At 38.6% G+C, this 22,672-nt stretch overlaps 1 protein-coding gene across 1 annotated transcript; it reads left to right on the top strand.

The window, feature by feature from the left end:
- The first annotated feature begins 350 nt into the window (after positions 1–350).
- On the top strand, positions 351–2,788 carry LOC105046647 (UDP-glycosyltransferase 83A1). The gene is made up of 2 exons (XM_010925301.3): positions 351–960; positions 1,776–2,788. The coding sequence occupies exons 1-2, from the start codon at positions 486–488 to the stop codon at positions 2,657–2,659; spliced, it is 1,359 nt and encodes a 452-aa protein (XP_010923603.1). The 5' UTR covers positions 351–485; the 3' UTR covers positions 2,660–2,788.
- Positions 2,789–22,672: the final 19,884 nt, after the last annotated feature.

Below are 22,672 nucleotides of genomic sequence, written 5' to 3'. Positions count from 1 at the left end.
AGCTAGGGATGATAATTACAATCAATTTATCGGATATCTGATCTGATCCGATCCAAATAGAATGGGTTTTACTCGATTCGATTAAAATTTGGAATGGATTTGAATTCTAGATAAAATATTCGAAGTAGATTTAGGTCGAATGTAAACAATGGTATGCTTTATCTTGAAATATAATCTTAATCCAAATTTTATTTTTCAAAATTATAATTATTTTAAAATATTTGTATTGTAAATCCTTTGCCCTATCAGACTCTAATCGATCTAATCCCTTTTTATCTATTGATCCAATTTGATCCGCACCATTTATTCTACCCGATCCATTCTTATCCAAGGCGGTAGGGACATGGCGCTTTAAATTAGGGGGCGGGCAACTCGCCAACCCATACCCAATCCATTCTATCCCTTGCAGTGCCTGGCCTGTTCATCCTCATACCCGGCACAAAAATAGAGACGGCAGAAGAAACAGGGTACAATCGTTTGCAGCAATGGCTTCTCCTCATGCCATCATCATACCTTGTCCAGAGCATGGCCACATCATTCCCTTAATAGCTCTCTCCCACTCCTTGGTTGCCCATGGCTTCAGGATCACATTCATCAATTCCGAATTCAACCATGAGCGAGTTGTTGCTTCCTTGTCCCAAAACGGTGGTGATGGAGTGGAAGGGATGCATATGGTTTCCTTTCCGGATGGATTGGCACCTGGTGAAGACCGTAATACTTTCAAAAAGAAGATTGAAGGCATCGTGAGGGTCATGCCTGGATGTTTGGAGGAACTCATAAAACAGATTAGGAGTGACCGGGTTACATGCATTATCGCCGATGGGACCATGGGGTGGGCTCTCGAAGTGGCGCAAAAGATGGGCATCCGGTCGGTTGCCTTTTGGCCTATGTCTGCTACGCTGCTTGCATTATTTCTGAGCATTCCCAAGATGATCCAGGATGGTATCATTGGTGCCGATGGTAAGACTTGGTTTTTGCTCATTTTTCTCTGGCCAGAAAAGCAATTCAGAGCGTGGTGATCCAACTTTTCAATATTGTCAGTATTCAAACTCTTTAAAAAATGTAGGAAAAGTGATTAAAATAAAGCCCAGAAAGCATGAATGTATTCCTGACCGATATTCTAGTTCCCCTTTGATGAAAATATTATAAATTGATATATAATCCTTGTGAAACATTAGCACATACCAACCATTTGTAATAGTGTTCTTATTGCAATAGTTTTGAAGATCAAATGTGGTCTCTCTCTCTCTCTCTCTCTCTCTCTCTCTCTTTCTCTCTTCATGCGGTATACAGCTTTTTATTCTGGAAATTCATGAGCAATTCGGGAGCAAAACCGAATCGTAACCTCATGTGGATGATTTTGCCAACAAAAAATAGAGAACAAGATTTAATAATCCGGTTAACATGATAGGCGGTTGAAACTTAGTGAACATCAGCAGGAATAAAATTAATGGAAGAAAAGGGTCGTGTTTTAATGAAGATGAAAGAAAGAAAAGAAAATGAGACAAAAAAAATTCCATCAAACTACTGGTAGTAATTATTAATAGCCACCACTGGTTTCCTTCAGTTTTTTAGGTGTTATTTAGATGTAACTTCTATTGGAAAAACTGGTTGCATTCACATAGCAAACATGTTTAAATTTCTTCATTAAAAATTAAAAAAAAAAAAAAAAAAAAAAAAAAAAAAAAAAAAAAAAACCTCCATATATGAGGACAAGTTCCAGGATAACAAAATAATCATCAACCATGCATCTTTTCTATTTGCATTTCATGCAGGAATGCCAGAAAGGAGTGAGACTTTCCAGCTGAGCCCTGACATACCGTCTATGAACACAAGCCAACTTCCATGGAATTGTGCTGGTGATCACGATCCAGAAAGATTCCTCTTCAAGCTCATATCCAGTAATAATCAATCAATGCAGCTTGCCGAAACAATCATTTGCAACTCCTTCTATGAACTTGAGTCACCATCCTTCACACTCTTTCCAAATTTATTGCCGGTTGGACCATTACTCACAAGCCAACAGTTTGGAACGGCAGTTGGGCATTTCTGCCAAGTGGATACAACCTGCATGAGTTGGCTTGATGAGAAACCTGCTAACTCTGTCATCTATGTGGCATTTGGGAGCGTAGCAGTCTTCAACCAGCACCAATTCAAGGAGCTTGCACTTGGGCTTGAACTATCTGGCCATCCATTCCTGTGGGTCGTAAGACACAATCTCACAGATGGGATAGATGATGCCTGGTTCAATGGGTTTCGAGATCGAGTTAAAGGCCAGGGATTGTTGGTGGGATGGTCTCCTCAACAGCAGGTACTGGCTCACCCTTCCATTGCTTGCTTCTTTTTTCATTGTGGTTGGAATTCAACATTGGAAGGGACGAAGAATGGAGTTCCTTTCCTCTGCTGGCCTTCCTTCATCGATCATTTCCTCAGCCGGACCTATATTTGTGATGTTTGGAAGATTGGTTTGAGCATAGATCCTGATGACAAAGGGTTTGTTCCAAGGGAGCAGATCAAAAAGAAGGTGGACCAAATATTTGGCAATGAGGAGATGAAGGCCAGGGCCCTAGTGTGGAAAGATATCGCTAATAGGTGTACTAAGGAAGGAGGGTCTTCCTATAAGAATTTCAAGAGCTTTGTAGATGCCATGAAAGAATGACTAGTTCTTTTGCTTATAATAAGGCACATGAACCTTTTGTGTTGGCTTCATCCAACTCAAGATTAATGTCTGATGAATGTAGTGTGTACCATTTGGAGACAGCCAATGAAATGGTCAATGTATTTATCACCCTTGTTTTTCATGCGGTAGATTTTGTTTGGGATAGGGTCTTTGAGGGAAATATTCTGATCTGGGAAACTGCTTTGTGGATTTGATTTTGGTGTTCTTGAAAAATAAGCAATGCAACTGACAGCTAGTTTACATTGTGGGTTTGTTCTTAGGGCCTGACCCACTTCTCTCTCTTTTACTTCTTCAATGCAATGAGAGGTGGACAAAAACCATAATATTGCAAAAAAGAAAAAGTAAATAAAAATATTACGGTTGCCCTCGTAATGGCATCATGTGAATCTAAAATACTACATAATTTTCCAAACCAACTTATTTCTGCCGTATAATAAATGATATCTAACATCACATACTTCTTAGTCTTGGAGCCCCCAAAAGTTTCATCCTTCATGACCTTCAATAAAAATGGAAAAGTAAAACCCCATCCCCTTCCAAGGTACCAACTGTGCTTTGTTGAAGTAGTATGTTGAGCTCCTACGAGTTTGGAAATCAGCAACATCAATGACTAGCGCCATCCGTTGGTCATGTAAACAGGCATTCTGCATCTAAAATTTTATTCAACATGCTTTCTAGGATGACAAAAAGCTCAGCCTTGAGTTAACGAACTCATAATTTTCCTTAGGGCCTCATCATGATTTTCGCCAATGCTTCCATCTATCTATCGACTGAGCAGTGTTTTCAAGAAATCAACTGCCTTTTGCCAGGTATCACTTCACTTAGGGAACTAGTTCTATGGTTGATTGGTATAGAGAATCATGGTACTGTATCAGTTGTGATGATAAAATTTTCTTTGATTGGTTAGGCGTCCTGCTTCTACATGCTAGAACTAGGGCAGAAAGATTGACCAATTACTAGTATTTGGAAAATGAAGTATACCTAAAACTCTCTCTTGAGAGAGATTGGACCAGGTCCAGTCTGATTCATTGAGAGGATGAAAAATACAAGCATCGATCCAAAACTTATAAAATTTTAAATCAAAAAGAGGTAGTGAATAGGGCTTAAGCTCATGTATTGACACCCCAACATGCATCAGGAAGAGGTTCCTTGTTCGACGACTGAAAGCTGGCACCCCATCACACACACACACACACACACATATAGCCAACGACCACCGCAAAGAAAGTTCAAAACCAAACAAGCTAAAGGGGCTCCAGATACTGATCGTGGATGAAAATTCAAACAAAAATGTAATTAAATATCACGTAGCTGTGCAATTAGATTGTGTTTCTTTTGTTTTTTTTTCTGGTACCTTTTTATTTCTCAATAGGAATCGTGAGAACCAGCCAAAATGGGCTTATTTTGGGCCAATGTCAGCAGACCAACCGACTTCAACCCATGTTCAAAACAAAACACAAAAGGCTGAGTGCTCCGATCAGGGATTTGGCCCAGGAGCTATGGCTGGTATGGACTCTTTGACGCTGGTGCAAATGGCCGGTGGCTGTTGAGGGCTGTTGCAATCAGCAAACGGCTTGCCCTATTTGTCATTTACTCGAGGTTGTCTCATTCGGAATTTTTCTTTAAATTTTCCTCACTTCCCTTATGATTGTTCACCACCAACACCATTCCCAGCTTCTTTTCCCTTTCTTCCTCATCTCCAGTGGCTACCATGGCGCCAAGGCCAAGTGCCATCGCCCAAGACCCCTCCTTTTCTTTCAAAAAATCCCTCATTTGCTCTGCCATCCCTGCTTCAAGATTCATCGCCCTATTTTAGTCGGAATACATAGTTGTTGGTCGAGATCACTGGCATTGCTGTTTGCCATGAGCCCCCTCCCCCACTTGCATCTTCCCCGGCTAAGGGAGCTACCACCAAGACAGCAAGGGGCGATGCTTCTTCCCCTCTTCCCTTTCTCGTGTGCACGACCAGATGTCACCCCTGAGCTACAGCCAACCAACTCACTGTAGGCCATGGCCATCCTGACCGGGCCACCCTCCTCCCCTTCCTCTCTGTTCTTCCATATAAAGCCATGGAAAAAATCCCTGTTTAAGCATCCATCGGTGGCTTGGAGAGGGGGGGGGGGCGGAGGGGAAAAGAGAGAGAAAAAGGAAAAACAAATCTGACTTTGATGGGAACTGGATTGGATATCTCTCTCCTTCCTATGTCATTATAATTTTTTTTAATTTATAAATTAAATTTAATCTAAAAATTTTATTTTGATCGGTTAGAATTCGGATCTGGCCAGCAAGGTGTGATAATGACTATATCTTTTACATTTTGAGAACATTAAACTCCGCACCTCAAAAATTATATTAGATAATTGTTAGATCCAAGAGTTGGCCGAGAGACCCTTGGATCTTAAGTTGATTCGATTGTATGGATTAGAACCTACTTTGAGGCAAATTAAGCAATCCGTGACTTTTCAAAAGTCTAAAGTGTTTAAATTTTTTTGATTTTAATTAATATTCTCAGTTGGTGAAGTTTTACGAAATTCTAGGATGAAAGTTGTAAGTTACTTCTATCTCTAGTATATTTTATCATACACATGATTTCATTTGAAAATTTATTTATTGCGATAGTACTCTATTTAAATTAGGTATCTTATATGCTCTATATAAAAATATTTATAAAATATTGGATCAAATTTACAATATATATTTGGACATGAATTGTATTTTATTGTATCAAAAAAATATGTTACATGTCGGTTCTACTTTTCTTTAGTTTGACTTTGATTACATGAATTCAGGATCTAATTTTCTTCCGAGCCTCTAGCAAGACGATTACTAGCATATGCCGGTTGATATTATATTATAGTTAGGAGCTAGTTTTTTTGGAGACTCAACCAGATAGGACTGGCTGCTGACACATGCTGATGGGAGTATAATTCTTCATATGATATTAAAGCTAATCTTTTTTTTCTGACCTCCGATGGATTGATACTGGTGCATGATTGATGGATGGCATATTGTAGTCAGGATCTAGATTCTTTCAAGGCTAGCTATGGGCTAATCGTGATCATCATCAGGAAGAGTAAGAGAATGAGAGTGGACGGTCGAATTTTGATAGTTTGAAAATTTTGTTTTGATTAAATATGTATTTTGAATCTATGTTAATTAATGTAACATGTTTCATGAAATATTTTTATAAAACATCATGCAAATTAAAAATTTATTTTTTTATACAAAATATTAAATTGAACTAGAGGCTATAATAACTTACTGAGCCTATAAAGCTCACTCATTTTTTTTTTTAATTCTTTTAGATCCAAGGAGCATATGAGGCTTGGGACCAAACAGTGAGGACCATAGGATTTTAGATGCAATTTGCTTAGTTTGATTTTTAAATAAATATTGATTTATCCTTATTAGTTTTTATGAACCAATTTTATTGAATGAATATATTAAAACTTTGCTTTTATTACCACTACTAGAGATTGAAATGAATATATATAAATAAGAAGACAAGCCTTGCATATCCTATGAGGTTAAACCATAGAGATGTATGGCCATCTATAATGTGCTTGGCTTGGGCTATCTGGTCGGGGTGTGACTGATAAAATGGTATAGAGCTTAGGCTCAAGAACTTAGAGTTTAGACAAATAATGAGATCGGGGTAGAATTTAAAGTTTTGATTGGATATCTCAAAATAATTACCGAAAGTCTGTTTAATTATTTCATAATATTTGATTTTCTCTTGAGGATATATATTGTGATCTTTAGGACTTGCTTAGGATAAATACATAAGATTAATATTGTTAAAATTCTGGTTAAATAAACCAAGCTTAGTTCTAGGAAGAATGTTATCGAGGCTAAAGAATTGATATATGGAAATTTATTTTGAGTAATATAGATGAGTTATATTATATATATTATGCTAGTATTTAATATATTTTGAGAATCTAACCTTGATGTGACTATGGAATGTGATAGCAATTTCATTTTTTTTAAAAGTTACTTTGGATTGCCTTTAAAAATGGTAGCAAATTATGGATACGATTTGGCATTAGGGGAATTAGAAGACTATGTTGTTTTGTTGATAAAGTGCATACAAAGAAAGTAATCAAATGATTACTTAAGGACATTGCAAATGAGGAAGACTTCCATGATCATGACAAGATTTCACTAAGGAATAGAGTAGCATTTTATCATGAAATAGTTAACAACTATCATGAATAATTTCTTTTACCTAATGATTTGACTGGATTCTTTTAGTTAAAGTAGATTGGTCTCTCTATTTTTGCCTCTCTAATAGACTCATAAGATCATGATAAACAAGTGAAAAATTTATATATGTTTGCAATGCTACAAATGGAAATACTTCTTATCGGTGAAATTGATGTTATTATGAACTCATGGATTCTATATCTTAGTGGAGTTTCTAATAGATCTTTGAACCAAGTTGCTAGATTTTTGTAAAATCACTTTTAAGTCCTCTATGAGTTTATCATGGATATCCTATCTTCGCTATTGATTGTTAGCAAAATTTTCTGAAATGATTTTGAAAGTCTTAAATGAGTTTGATCTTAAAAAAAAAAAAAAAAGATTCTAGATGGTTGATTATGCTCACAAGCAAGTTAATTTGGCATCTTTTGATTATTGAAATATAGAGTTGATTTTCTCAAAAGAGAGGGAATGATTATGAATTGCTTAATTTAATTGTCAAGATAATCTAGAGTAGGCTTAATTTAAATAGGATTTGAAATTTAATAACTTGATGGTACAAAAATAGCAATTATCTCAAGGCTAACCATGATCCGGTGCACTTAGAGAGTAAGGACAAAATCTTTTTTTGGATTTTTATATAAATTTTGATCTGGTTACAATAAGAAATTTTGGAGAGTGATGATCAGAGTTGCAAAGTGAAAGTGTAGTGGATTGAGTCAATTAAAACTAATCAAAAATATCGATTGTAGTTTATAATGTATTATAAAGAGGATTTTATTAATAAAGGGAAGGTGATTATTGAATACCATGGATTCTTAGACTAATTATGGTATGGCTATGTTATTCTCTCTGATAGGGCCGCACTAAAGAAAACTTTGAGCACCTCATATCCAAGGTTAGTTGATTATTGATTAAACTTGGTTTATTTGTCAAGTATTTGAATAAATCAAGTATGATTTGTTCCATCCTTATGATCTCAACTCCAATATAGGAATCATTGTATCAATATTTTATCTTCTCGGATGTACTTTTATGATTTAATTGTGAGATCATTTTCATAATTATGATAGACCATTATTACCTAAAGCAATTGCTACCTAATCAAAATCTTCTTCATAGTCATTTGATGATTTGACTCTAATCAAGGTTTATCATTATCTTTTGTGGGATTAAAACTTCACCATAGTGTTTGTGTCGAATTTATTTCAAATTATATTCTAAATACAATTAATTTTAATAATCGATCTTGTTGTGAGATTTTTAACATCCAATTAATCTCAATCCGACTTCAAATAAACCAATATTCACAACAAGATGATGATTTTCATCTTAGACTCTTAGTTTCTTATTTAATGCTAGCTAGCTTATGTCTTGATCTTAAGTGCAATAAAAAATTTTTGAATAATTGATCCAAATGAAGTTATCACATTGATTTTGATTGATCAGAGATGAGATCTTGGAATGTACATTACTTAAGAGGCAAAATCGTAGAGTTGACATAGAGATACTGAGTTGTGGAGCATTATTGGAAAGAGTTTGGTATAAAAATGTACATGAGCATTGTGATTGATTTGAGTGGTTAAATTACTTGCAGACACTTGAGTGGTACCATCATATATTCAATTTGACAGAATGGCTGAGTACGAACAAAGACGTACATGTAAGTTTTGGGCTAAGCACCTTTAACTTTAAAACCCAAGGTACCTTAAATTTCAAGGATAAAATTTTTAAAAGGAGGAGAAAATGTGAGAACCGGCCAAAATTGGCCCATTTTAGACCAAAGTCGACCAGCGCAACCAACTTCAACCCATGTTCCAAAATAAAGGCTCAAAACAAAGGAATCACAATCACATTCCTCTGTTCAAGTGCTCCTACCATGGATTTGGTTGGGACCCCATTGCCAATATGGGCTCATTGAGGCAAGTAAAAAATGACCGATGGTCATTGGGGGCCATTGCAAACTAGCAAATGGCTGGTTTTATCCGTTGTCTACCGAAGATTATCTCAATTGAAATTTTTCTTTAAATTTCCCTCATTTCCCTTGTGATTGATTATCACCAAAATCATTCCCCACCTTCTCTCCCTTCTTTGTGCATTTGGTGGCCATTCTGGCTCCATGACCAAGTACCATTGCCGAGACCCCATCTTTTCTTTCAAAAAACTCCTCATTTGCTCTGCCTCCCTTGTTCTAAGATTCATTGCCCTATTTCAACTGAAATATATCGCTATCCGCCGAGATCATTGCCATCACCCCTTGCCATGAGCCCCCTCCTCCCATTGCTTCTTTCCTGGCTGAGGGAGCTACATGCCACCAAAAGGCAGCAAGGGGCGATGCTCCTTCCCTCTTCCCTTTCTCATATGCATGGCCAGATGCCATTCTTGAGCTGGGGCCATCTCATTGTAGGCCATGGCTACCTTGGCCATGCCATCATTGGACCACCCTCGTTCCCCCTTTCCCCTCCATTCTTCCTTTTAAAGCCACAAGAAAACCCCTGTTTAAGAATCCATCAGCGGCCATGAAAGGGGGAGATGGGAAAGAGAGGAAAAATTGAAAAAATAGAGATAGATAGAAAAGAAAAATATATGGCTTTGATGGAACCTTGATTGAGTTTCTCTGCCCTTTCTATCTCTATTCTTTGACCTGAATCAAGCCTAGTTTTCAAATTTTCCGAAGATGAAAAGCTGCAAGACCAAAGAGCCAAGGTCCAAACCATAGAGAAAATAGAAACTTTTAACACTCAATCTGTTGGGCATGAGCCACAACTTGTGTGCAACTAGTATTGGCCCATGCACCCTACATGAGGCATGAATAACACGATGCCTCATTTCATGGCATCATGATGCATGTCACTCGCGGCATGTGTGCTGCTCTCTCAACTGCATAGCGAGCCATTGTGCTTGTTGATGTTTGATGTAAACTAAGCACTAACACTACAAGAAAATAGATTATTACGATGGTTAATTACCATCGCTAATAATCCAATCCCCATCGAAAGAAAATAAGATCGTCACTAAATATCATTATTAGTGATGGCAATAAGTCTGTCGCTAATATGTGTAATTAGCCATGGTATTAGTGACAATAAAATCATCATTAATATTTTTTATTTTAATTTTTTAATTAAAAATTTAAAAAAATATTATCGATGACATTGTTAATGTTAATACCGTCAGTAATAATCTTTACCAATGCAAATAGCATCGCTACTACCATCCCTAATAATTTTTTATTTTTTTTTAAATTTATAATTAATTTTTTTAAAATCTATTTTAATTATAGCAACAAGTAATTATATTTTTTAAAATTTGTTATAAATAAAATAATAATATTTATTATAATCATAAATATAAAATTAATTATATTATATTAAAAATATAAATTTTATAATTTTATAAATTTATACTACTTTACAAGTATCAAAATTATATGCACATCAAAAAAAAAAATCATGTGAGATCCTCTTTATCATCCTCCTCTTGCTCCTGTATGTGCTGGATGTCCCAGCATTCTATAACAAAAAAAATAAAATATTATTAATAAATTTTGATATAAAAATTATATATATTGATATAGAGGTGTATATTTTGATATACTACTCTAATTCTCAAATAGATTGTTCTTACATATTTTATTTTTGATGATACGAAGCTATAGATATCCTTGACTCATCGATTGGATGGTTAAATTAAATTTTTACATTCTAAATCATCTTTTTGAACTCAAGCCTAAACATGTGAAGCTTCTAAATATAAAAATTTTAAACAAGTAAAAAAAATTATTAATAGACGTATCTACTGTGATGGCTGTGACAACGAGTCCAGCGATCGCACAGATATGGGTATCGAAGAATCTCAACGATCGTATCGCAAACGATATCTCAAAAACTCTGAGGTTGCTGGCTCCAAAATCTCTATACAACCTTCTCCACATGTACATCACTCTACATTTGAGTCATCGAGGCCAAAGAGGAGGATATCGAAGAGTATCGAGCTGCTGGAGGATCGAAGCTATGATCAAATCCTATGACCCAGCTCCTACTCACCCCTCCAATGGCCCTGAGCCATCCCTAAAGGTCAAGAAGGAGTTGAGAGGATGGGTTCTCACCATGCCGTGATATGAGATACTCCGCATAATCTGCCTATACAGTTTAAAAATTCATTAGTCCATATATATCAGTATATATAAAAATTTAATAAATAATATTTTAAGTTGTTACTGTGATCTATCAAGATCTAGAATCTAAATAATCATCAGTCCTCCTAAACTGATGTGTGGCTCCCATATCTGCAGCTGCCTTGGTGCACGACTCAGTTGTTGTGTCTATAATAAATAAATAATAAAATTAAATTAATTCAAACATACATATGATCAATTCAATATGAAATTAATTTAAGTGTAGAATTTTTTTCAATCTATCAGCCACAATATGTGTGCCAATAGAGCCACCGGTGTGTTTGATCGGATCCTACTAGGTGGTCCGATTCTACTATGCTCTCTGCCACCTATCGGAGTACTTCTCAGTGCTCTACCGATCACAGAGGGCCTCCTATATGTCCATCCGCATCTAGTGATCTATATAAGACTTTTGGTCCGATGGTGACTCAGAACTAGAGTGCTCTATGGTGGACTACCTAAGGTTGTACAGTCTATCTCGGAGCCTATGTGTGGCCACCTCCTCAAAGGTCCGACGGTCAGCCTCCTCATCCTGAGGAGTCTCGAATCAGTAGTACTCCTGTAAGTAGAAGTAAGCATGTATTAATAAATAGAATATAAATTTATCATGAATTTAAAAATTAAATACCTTTGATTTATCAGGAACATCTTCCAGGTTGCATCATGAGTCCTCAACGTCCAACTAGAAAACTCATTCACCGACCGTAGTATCAATCGTCTGATGATCCCAGTGACCAACACAAGGCACCTCAGGCTCTCTAAATATACTGCAAAATTAATTTTGAATAATAAATATTAGACTCTAAAAAGGCTAATTTTTAAATATATTCAATGAAGATATAGTACTTAAGAGCAATTCTGAATATGGACGAGTTTCTTATCCTCTGATCGAGTCGAAGCTGCCGCAAGCCAGGTGGATCCTCTATCACGTCACTGACTCTAAGAGCTGAATACTGCTCCATATGACTATGGGGTCACTAGTGACCCCACGTCGTCCGAACCTGAGAGTATCAAGATATCATAAAGAATATTATATTAATAATAAAAGATAAAATAATATATAAAAAAAATTTAAAGTATTAAAATTTATCGTGGGGTATGTGTGGTGCAGAACCATGCAAACTGGCTGCATGAGAGCTCTCTCCTCGAGAGCTCTCTCCTCGGCTGCGACGGCTCCGACCTCTGGAAGACATGATCTATAATCTCTAAAAATAAAAATAAATAGATTCACAGATTAATTATACAATTATAGATGGCAATGTAAGATTTAAAATGATGCAAGATAAGTATTTAAAATGATTCAAGGTAATGCAAGAAATAAAATGGTACTAGAAGGTCGCGCATGGTGATTTTGGGTTCGTGAGAGAAATCCCTCAAGGTTGAGATCGAAAGAATGAGAGTGGTCAGAGGTGGTGTTTCAGATGTGAGATATAAAAGCTTGGATGCCTAGGTGGAGGCCGCCGTTGAGAGGTGCTTGGACTTGGAAAAGAAGTCCAAGAAAGGAGAGGTAAGGCTTCAAAGAAGAGTCTTCGAGCTAGAGCAGAAGCTTCGCGAGGAGAGGCACAGGAGTGCTTTACTAGCGACGAAGCACAGGAAGTCAGAGATCTAGAAGTTCATCACAAGCAAGGAGCACTACTCATCGACCTCTTTAGATATTTGGTATCCTTCGGATTCTTCATCTGATTCTTCCTCTTCTACCACTTCTTCATCTTCTTCCTCTTCTTTTCCTTCTTGGATAGGATTACCCTTTAAAACAAACTTAGAATGATCTACCTCCTCATGTTGGCTATCACGTAGGAAAAAATCTGGAGCATCTAACTCTGTATCTATGAAAGACTGATGAACTCCAAATGTTTTATCTTCCTGAAAGCATTTTGATAAATGGGACTCTTTTTTTTTTTTGAGCGTGTAATGAACGGCTCGAGACTTAATTTTGTATACAGCCCACCATTCTTTCCTTCCCTCTTCCTTGATGGAAAAAAAGTATAATAAACTTGAACAACTTGTTGAGCTAGCACAAATGGCTTATTAACATATACTTTTGATCTATATTTGATTTCAATAAGCCTGTCCCATAGATCAACCTTCATACCATGCTTGTTATCAAACCATTGGCACTTAAATAGAATGACACAATTACCTCCAAAGTGTTGAAGAAAATGCCTTAAGATTCGATCTACAATAAATATAAAATGAAGTCCAAAATAAAAAATGAAGTCTAACTAGCCCAAAAATAATCCAAACAGAGTCCAAATGGAAGAGGTACGTGCGAGAGAAAGCCAGCATTAGGCTGGTCCGACCCACGGGCCGGTGCAAGCGAACAGCACATAGGGCGTGGCGTACCATGGTCCATTGGGCTGGCACAGTCGATCGGGGGGCCATATGGACCAGGCCCCATTTTCTAGGGCATTTCGTGTGGTCCACGATGGACTGGCGGTGTTTTCTGGGGAGTTTCTCACAGTCTATGGTGTTTTTGTGGACCGACTTCACTCGATTGTGTGATCGGACAGCAACTAGAGTGTGCCAGGCATGATCTGATAGTTTGGTGGTGGTTGTGGGGTGCTGTTAGAAGCTCTAAACTCTAATCTGGACTCAATCTTAGGTCCTTAAAAGCTCCTATCGGTAAATAGAGTGAGGAAGAAGTTGCAGTCGAGAGGCAGAGGCAGCAGCGAGCACCATGAGAGGTCTTGGACTGGTGAGTGATAAGGAGGCTTCTTTGGGTGATTTTGAGAGCTCTGTAAGGGTGAATGCTTCTTGTTAAGAGAGAGAAATAGGGATTTAAGAGTTGAGTAGGTAAGGTCTCCTCTTATAATTAATTTCTCTTTTTCATATTGAAGCTTTGCATGCCCCATAGAGGCGAGCTTTTTAGCTGATCCACGTATTTTATTATGTTTGTTTATGATTTTTTTCTTCTTTCTTTTTCTATAATAATTGGTACCAGATCCTATCCAACAAGTGATACCAGAGTCTGGTTATCGTGAACAAGTAGAGCCAGGTGGTACCAGCACCAGATTGCAGTGGTGCTGATCGAGATAGAAGATGGAGAAGACAAGCACAATCAAGATAGAGATCAATTGGTTCGACGAAAAAAATAATTTTTTCTTATGGCAAGTGAGGGTGCAGGATGTGCTCATCCAATAGGGGTTGATCGATGCTCTCTTAAATAAGAAGAAGTCGGCCACCATAGAGGAGAGGAGCTGAGAGCAGCTACAAATGCAGACAGTGAGTACCATCTGTTTGTACTTGATGGATGAGGTGGTGATTCATATACTTGACAAGACTTCTCCGATAGTGCCGTGGTTGAAATTTAAGGAGTTGTAAATGATGAAATTTCTCATCAATACTCTCTTTCTTTGAAGATAGTTCTACCAATTACGGATGGATGAAGGATAGAGCGTGTAGGAGCATCTCAATTACTTTCAAAAGATTCTCACCAATCTTCTCTATATATGTGAGAAGGTTGAGAAGAAGATCAGGATATTGGTCTTGCTAGCATTGCTTCCCCCTTCGTATAAGTTTTTGATGACTATTTTTCTAGTGGAAAAGAGCACCATCAAGATGGACGAGAGAAGGATGATCCAGATCCAAGATGAGAGACTCTAATAAGATCAGATGCCACTGGTGTGATGAGCCGGGGCATCATGTCAGAGATTACTGTTAACTTAGAGATCGATGAGGGCTACTGCAGCGACGGTCAATAGCAAGTCAGAGAATGACATCTTGTTGATATTAACGAGGTATCTACTTCTTCCTAATAGTGAATTTTAGATTCTGCATGCACCTATCATGTATATTACGAGAAGAGCTATTTGACTTTGTGAAAAACAGTGAGAGTACTGTTCATCTTATGTGATCAGAAGAACCAAAACGATCAACTAGAGGATACATGATGGTGCAGTGAGGAGATTGGGTGAGGTCTGAGATATATCCAATTTCAGACGAAATCTTATCTCACTGATTAGACTGGATTCAAACAGCTATAGATGAACAGTTGATGATGGAATCCTGAAGGTTATACACGACGATAGGGTGATATTGGAGGAAAAAAAGATCAGAGGACATTACTACCTGACAGGAAGCCTAATGCGAGATGGAGCTTCAGGAACCAGAGAAGTCCAGAGCGAAGTGGAGCTCCAGGTAGAGATGGATCAGGCACGAGATGGGAGATTCGAGAAGGTGAGATGCAATATCGTCGAGTGAAGTTTTCATTACCATAGGAGACTTTCTCGAGCAAATCTTTGATCAGAATAGACACAGTCCATGATAGAGATGGGATCGAGTGGTTTGGCTTGACTCTCACATTTGCCAATCTATGAGATAGCAGGTGTGCCCCAGAGCATGAGGGCAAGATGGATCACAAGCTCTCAAAGATAGGTGGAGATCGAATATCGAGTCGAGGTTGAGATTGTTGAAGAAAATACTTAAAAATTCAGTCCACAATAAGTCCAAAATGAAGTTCAGGATGAAAAATAAAATCCAATGAGTCCAAGAATAGTCCAAACAGAGTTCAGACGGAAGAAATACGTGTGAGAGAAGGCCAGCAGCAGGCTGATATGGCCCACAGACCGTTGGAGAGGCCCATGGGCTGGCGCAGGCTGGCAGCGTGCGGGTCGGTCGTAGGCATGCGGCCCAACTCGAACATGTGCAGGTGCGTGCGGGCCGGCCTAGCTAGCACGTGGGGCACGACGTACCACAATACACCAGCTGGCTCAGTCCATGAGGGGGCTACATGGACCAAGCCCCATTTCTTAGGGCATTTCATGCAGTCCATGATGGACTAACAGTATTTTCTAGGGTGTTTCTCACGGTCTATGGTATTTTTGTGGACCGACTTCATGCGATTGTGCGATCGGACGACGACTGGAGTGTGCCGAGCGTGATATGATGGTTTGATGGGTTGTTGGGTGCTTTTAGGAGATCTAAACTCTGATCTGGACTCAGTCTCAAGTCCTTAAAAGCTCTTGTGGGCGAACAGAGTGAGGAAGAAGGTGCAGCCAAAAGACAAAGGCTGCAGTGAGCACCGTGAGAGGTCCTGGAGTCCTAGTGAGTGATAGGGAGGCTTCTTTAGGTGATTTTGAGAGCTCTATAAGGATGAGTGCTTTTTGTTGAGAGAGAGAAATAGAGATTTAAGAGTTGAGCAGATGATGTCTGCTCTTGTAATTAATTTTTTTTCATAGTGAAACTTTATATGCCCCGTAGAGGTAAGCCTTTTGGCTGATCCATATATTTTATTATATTTATTTATTATCTTTCTTTTTTTTTTTCATAATAATTGGTACCGGATCCTATCCAACACAAAGTAGGTCAACTTGACCACTTCTTCGAGGATTTCATAGTAGTTACTCTCCGCCTCTTCCCACCAGCTGCCCTTTATACACACACTACTGTTCATTGTGGTCTTATGATATCCATATCATTGGGTATAAAATTTAAAACCATTTACGTTACAGTCATTATACAATATAATATATTTTGTTGGCTCATAACCCAATGGTCTTAGCTTCTTAAGTATGAATTTGCCCCCTTGCATGACCTACATATTATAAAAAAAATAAAAAAAATTAAAACATATGAAATGACAATGGATGCTTACCAATTTATGAAACTAATCTGTAAAATTTTGTGAGCGCTGTGCGAAAATTTCTTTCTCACTTATCCTCGGATTGTCCCATCTCAGTATCCTATCATATTGCCTAAACATGCATAAAATAAGTATGCTGTAATAAGTGGTTGAATAGTTGGGATTGTGATGGGCACCTACTTAACATATGCATCGACCTCCTCATAGTTTAGTAGAATATATGCCTCTGCCTATAGTAATTCAATATCAGTTAAAATTTGAGGAACCTCGTGCCCCAATTCACGAGCAGGATAGGCAAATATTGATATCTCCCGCTCTGGTCCCTCACCACCATTATCATCATTTCGGCCCACTTGAGTCAGTTTTATCTGCACATTGGAATTAAAGTAGCATCAGCTGAAATTTAAAATTTTTTCTATTATGTAAGCCTCCATGATAGAACCTTCAACTTTGACCTTGTTTTTCACTTTCTTCTTGAAAGTATGCATATATCTTTCAAATGGATATATCCACCTATACTGCATTGGTCCCTCCACCATAGCTTCATACGTTAGATGAATCGTGAGATGCTCCATAGAGTCAAAGAAGCTAGGAGAAAATATCTTCTCCAACTTGCATATACTCTCTACATTGCTAGCATCAACACTGGAGATGTGGTCGATAGCATAAATATCTTTGAAGAAAAGATTAAGCTCGATCAAAGAACTCTATATGAAGTTGGGTAGGAGATCACGCTAAGCCAATGGGAGTAATCGTTGTATGAAGACATGATAGTCGTGGCTCTTTAGTCCATAAAATCTATAATCTTTGATATTAATGCACCAAGCTAGATTACTTGCATAACCATCTAAAAATTTAACATTTTTACACCATTTACATACATTCTTCAACTGCTCTCTCGTTAAGGTGTAAGATGCTTTTGGCTTCAGAAATTTTCTAATGACACCTCAACCGACTCTAATGGAGGATGCTTGCATATGTTCTTCATATCTGCTTAAGCCTTGAGCTTATCCTTTGTCTTGCCCTTAACATCCATAATAGTTTAAAAAATATTATCAAATATATTCTTCTCAATGTGCATGACGTCAAGGTTATAATGGATCAAATTGGTAGATCCATACCATAATTCCTAGAAGATATTGTGCTTCATCCAATTATGAGTTCTACCAAACTTTTGAGATTTTTACTTATCAAATAGTATGCCCAACTAAACTTCATCCATTTAGGATACCCTTTGAAACACTTTCATACCATTGAGGTGCGGGGGTGCACGATCCTTCTTTATCTTATTCCTTCTGAAACTGTCCCGCTACTTTCGAAAAGGATGATGTTTGGAGAGAAATTGATGATGACAATCAAACCAACACGGCTTACGACCATTCTCAAGTTGAAATAATTTTGTATTCTCTATGAAATAGGGACATGCTAGCTTTCCATAAGCAGAAAAATTACTAATGGTCTACATCAATGCAGTCTTTATTACAAAATTTTGCTTCTTCCATACATCAAATATATATGTTGTTGTACTCTGATACCACTTATTGGGGGAGGAAGAAAGAAGAAAGAGAAAAAAAAATATCACAAACAAATCAAGGTAATATGGATTGGCCTCAAGCCTACCTCCATGGGGCGTGTAAGCTTCACTATGATAGAAAAAAATCAAACAAATACAAGAGAAACTCATCACTCAATCTTTGTAAAAAGATCTTCCAAAACTCTTACAAAAGCTCTCAAAATTTTTTCTTAAAGTCTCTCTACATGATCAGGACGTCATTAGCTACCCCATGCAATAAACAGCTCATTAATTGAAGCTATATAGGCTTGAGAATCATCAAAATTGTGTTTCACTAGGATACTGGGCTCAAATCAAACCCTAGAACCCTTCTGGACCGTTAGATCGTGATCAGCTTGAATTATGGCTATTCGATCATGCAAGCAGGCATCCCTTGCTCTTGGATCAACCTCAAAATCAATCTGGACTGTTGGATCATGACCACAAGCCTGCTGGGCCGTTAGATCGTGCACAAGCTCTCCTAGACCACAATTTTCATCTCCTGCATCAGTCCGATCCACGACGGATGCATGGACTGTGACACATCATGCGTTCCATCATGGACCATGTCAAATTTTGAAATATTCCCCCCGTGCGCACCCACACTAGGCTGCGCCCATGGATGGCCCACGTGTGCTCACACGCTGGGCCGCGCACCTGCTACCGACCTAGGCACGCTTGGGCTGGCCCATGCACTGGCCTGGGCTGCACCTAACTGCAGCCTGCTCCAGCCCATGGGCCCACTCCAATGGCCCGTGGGCCGTACCAACCTGCTGCTGGCCTTCTTTCATATGTGTCTTCACCGTCTGGACTCTATTTAGGCTGTTCTTAGGCTCATTGGATTTCGTTCATCATCTTGGATCTCGTTCTTAGCTTATTATGGATCAAATCTTGAGATATTTAATCAATAATTTCCATCTCGACTTGATGTTCGGTCTCTATCTATCACTGAGAGCCGGTGATCTATCTCACCCACATGCCTTAAGGCATGCCTGCTGTCTTATGGATGGACAAACGTGAGAGTCAAGCCAGACTGTTCGATCCCACCTCCATCATGGGCTATGTCCACTCTAATCAAAGATCTGCTCGGAGAAATCTCCTATGATAATAGGAACTTCACTGTACGATGTCGTCTCTCATTCTTCTGAGTCTTCCATTTCGTATCCGATCCATCTCTATCTAGAGCTCCACCTCGCACTAGACTTCCTTTGGCTCCTAAAACTTCACCTCATACTAGGCTCCCTGCCAAATAGTAATATCCCCTCATCCTCTTCTTTCCCTCTAGAATAATCCTATCACCATGTATAACCATCAGGATTTCATCACCAGCTACCCACCTATAGTTGTTTGAATCCAGTCCACTCAGTGAGATAAGATTCCATCTGAAATTGGATATGTGTCAGACCTCATCCAATCTTCTCATTGCACCATCATGTATCCTCCAACTAATCATCCCGGTGTCCCTGATCGCACAAATCAATTCATCCAACAGATGAACAGTATCCTCTCTACTCTTCAGAAAGTCAAACAGCTCCTCTCTACAATATACATGATGGGTATATGCAGAATCTAAAATCCACCACTAGAAAAAAATAGATACCTCGTTAGATATCATTAGGACATCATCCTCTGATTTTCTACTAGCCATCACTGCAGTAGCCCTTATTCGATCTCTTAGTTGAGAGTAATCTCTGACATATGCCCTAACTCATCACACTAGTAGTACCTGATCTTGCGGGGTCTCTCGTCTTAGACCTGAATCATCCTCCTTGCGTCCTCTATCGCTTCGTCTGTTGCCACCTACTCCTGTAGAAATCACCAAAGTTGAGCTACCGCCATTTGAGCTCGAAGCCTAGTTCTCCCTCCTGAGAATCTCGTTCTGGAGAATCACCGCGGTGATCTCGTCCATCTTGATAGTACTCTTTTCTACTAGAAAAGCAGTCATCAAGAACTCATAAGAAGGAGGAAGCAATACCGGTAAGACTAACACCCTGATCTTCTCATCAATCTTCTCACCTACACTAAGAAGATAAGTGAGAATCTTCTGAAAGTGGTTGAGATACTTCTGCACACTCCATCTCTCATCCATCCACAGTTGATAGAACTGCCTCCAGGGGAAGAGAGTGTTGGTGAGAGACTTCATTATGTACAACTCCTCATACTTCAGCCACATCACCATCAGAAAAATCTCGCCAAGCACATGGATCACTACCTCATCCATCAAGTACAAATGGATGGTATTCACCATTTGCATCTGTAGTGGCTCCTAAGTCTTCTCCTCTATGGCGTCTGGCTTCTTCTCGTATAAGAGAGAGTCGATAAATCTATATTGGATGAGCACATCCTTCACCCTCGCTTGTCACAAGAAAAAATTTTTCTTCCCATCAAATCAGTTGATCTCCATCTTGATTGTGCTTGTCTTCTTTATTTTCTACATCGATCAACACCACCTCTATTCGGATTGTCTGGTACCACTTGTCCATGGTAACCAGGCTTAGATACCAATTACTATGCTCTGATACCACTTGTTGGTGGAGGAAAAATAGAAAAAAAAAGAGAAAAATATCACAAACAAATCAAAGTAATATGGATTGGTCTCAAGCCTATCTCCACGGAGCGTGCAAACTTTACTATGAGAGAAAAAAAATCAAATAAATACAAGAAAAACTCACCACTCAACCCTTGTACAAAGATCTCTCAATAAGAAGCTCTAAAATTCTCACAAAAGCTCTTTGAAATCTCTCTTGAGGCCTCTTTACATGATCAAGACATCACCTGCTATCTCATACAATAAACAGCTCGTCAATCAGAGCTATATAGGCTTCAAAATCATTAAAACTATGTTTCATTAGGATATCGAGCTCAAATCAAATCCTAAAATCCTTTTGGACCATCCAATTATGACTGGCTTAAATCATGGCCATCCAATTGTGCAATCAGGTGTCCCCTACTTCTTGATCAATCTCGAAATCAATTTGGACCATCAGATCACGATCGCAAGCCTGCTGAGCCGTTAGATCGTGAACAAGCTCTCTTGGACCACGATTTTCGCCTCCTGCATTGGTCCAGTCCACGGTGGATGCATGGACCGTGACACATCACGTGGTCCACCATGGATCATGCCAAAATTCAAATTTCCCCCGTGCACGCCCGCACTGGGCTGCACCCACGGACAGCCCACTTGTGCCCACACCCGAGAACCACGCCACATGCCTGCGGCCAGCCCGAGCGTGCTTGGGTGGGCCTATGTGCTGGCTTGGGCCATGCCCGACTGCAACCTACTCCAGCCTGTGGGCCCACTCTGATGGCCCATGGGTTATACCAGCCTGCTACTGGCCTTATCTCATGCGTATCTTTACTGTCTGAACTCTGTTTAGGCTGTTCTTGGGCTCGTTGGATTTCGTTCATCATCTTGGACCTCGTTCTTGGCTTATTGTGGATCAAATCTTAAGGTATTTTCTCAACATGTGTGCCATCAGACTATAAGAATTTTAGTTCATCAACAAGAAGCCTTAGATATACATCAATGCTTCTACTAGGATGTCATAGTTTAAGAACGACTAATATAAGAAAAATGTTATATTCTTTTATGCGCATCTCAAGCAACAGATTGTATGGAGTAATAAAGATTGACTAACATGAATAAGGGGCCACTGCATGATTGAACGATGCAAACTCATTCGTAGATAGATCCAGTCAGATATTGTATGATTTTTGAGCAAATAAAGGATGGCAAGCATCAAAGTTCTTTCATGCCTCACTGTCTGACGGATGACTCACTGTATCGGTGTGCTTACAAATCCCATCTTTGTGCCATCTCATCTGCCCGATAGTACTCTTAGAAAAGTAGAGCCTCCAAAGCTTAGAAGTGAGGGGAAGATATTGAAGAACCTTATATGGTATATTTTTCTGATTTCTATCCTCTTATCTCGGCTTAAATCGGCTTCACCGTATACATCACATGAGCTTTTCAGTTGGTCCTCCTTATAGAAAAGCATGCAATCATTATGGTATATATCTATCTTTTCGTTTCCCATGCCTAACCCTTTTACCATTTTCTTTAAAGCATAAAAGCTCCCAACAAGCCTCTCATCCTTCGATAGTATATTCTTTATTATTGCTGCCATCCTATCATAACAATTGACTGTTATATTAAACTCGACCTTCAAGTTCAACAACTCTGACATAGCTGATAATACAGTATGTGTTTTATATTTTGACCACAGTGGTTTATCAGTATCTTTCAGCATACGATAGAAATCGCTGCTGCCAGCTTCTAGATCATCCTCCATATCTCAATCAAATTAAGGACCAGCCGCATCCATAACCATGTCTACCATTCTAGCTGTGTCCCTATCCTGTTGACTTCTAATCCTTACGATTGTCTTCCATGTCTTCCCATGCAGGTACCAATGCTTATAGTTTGGCATAAATTTACTCTTATATAAATGGACAATTATTGTATCCCTATCAAATATT

Source organism: Elaeis guineensis, chromosome 6 (assembly GCF_000442705.2).
Source record: "Elaeis guineensis isolate ETL-2024a chromosome 6, EG11, whole genome shotgun sequence".
NCBI lineage: Eukaryota > Viridiplantae > Streptophyta > Magnoliopsida > Arecales > Arecaceae > Elaeis > Elaeis guineensis.
This window is presented reverse-complemented; position numbering and strand designations above follow the sequence as displayed.

Coding starts and splice junctions, on each gene's coding strand:
- LOC105046647 (XM_010925301.3), top strand. CDS start 486: ATGGCTTCTCCTCATGCCATCATCATACCTTGTCCAGAGCATGGCCAC. Junction 961..1,775: donor TGGTATCATTGGTGCCGATG/GTAAGACTTGGT, acceptor CATTTCATGCAG/GAATGCCAGAAAGGAGTGAG.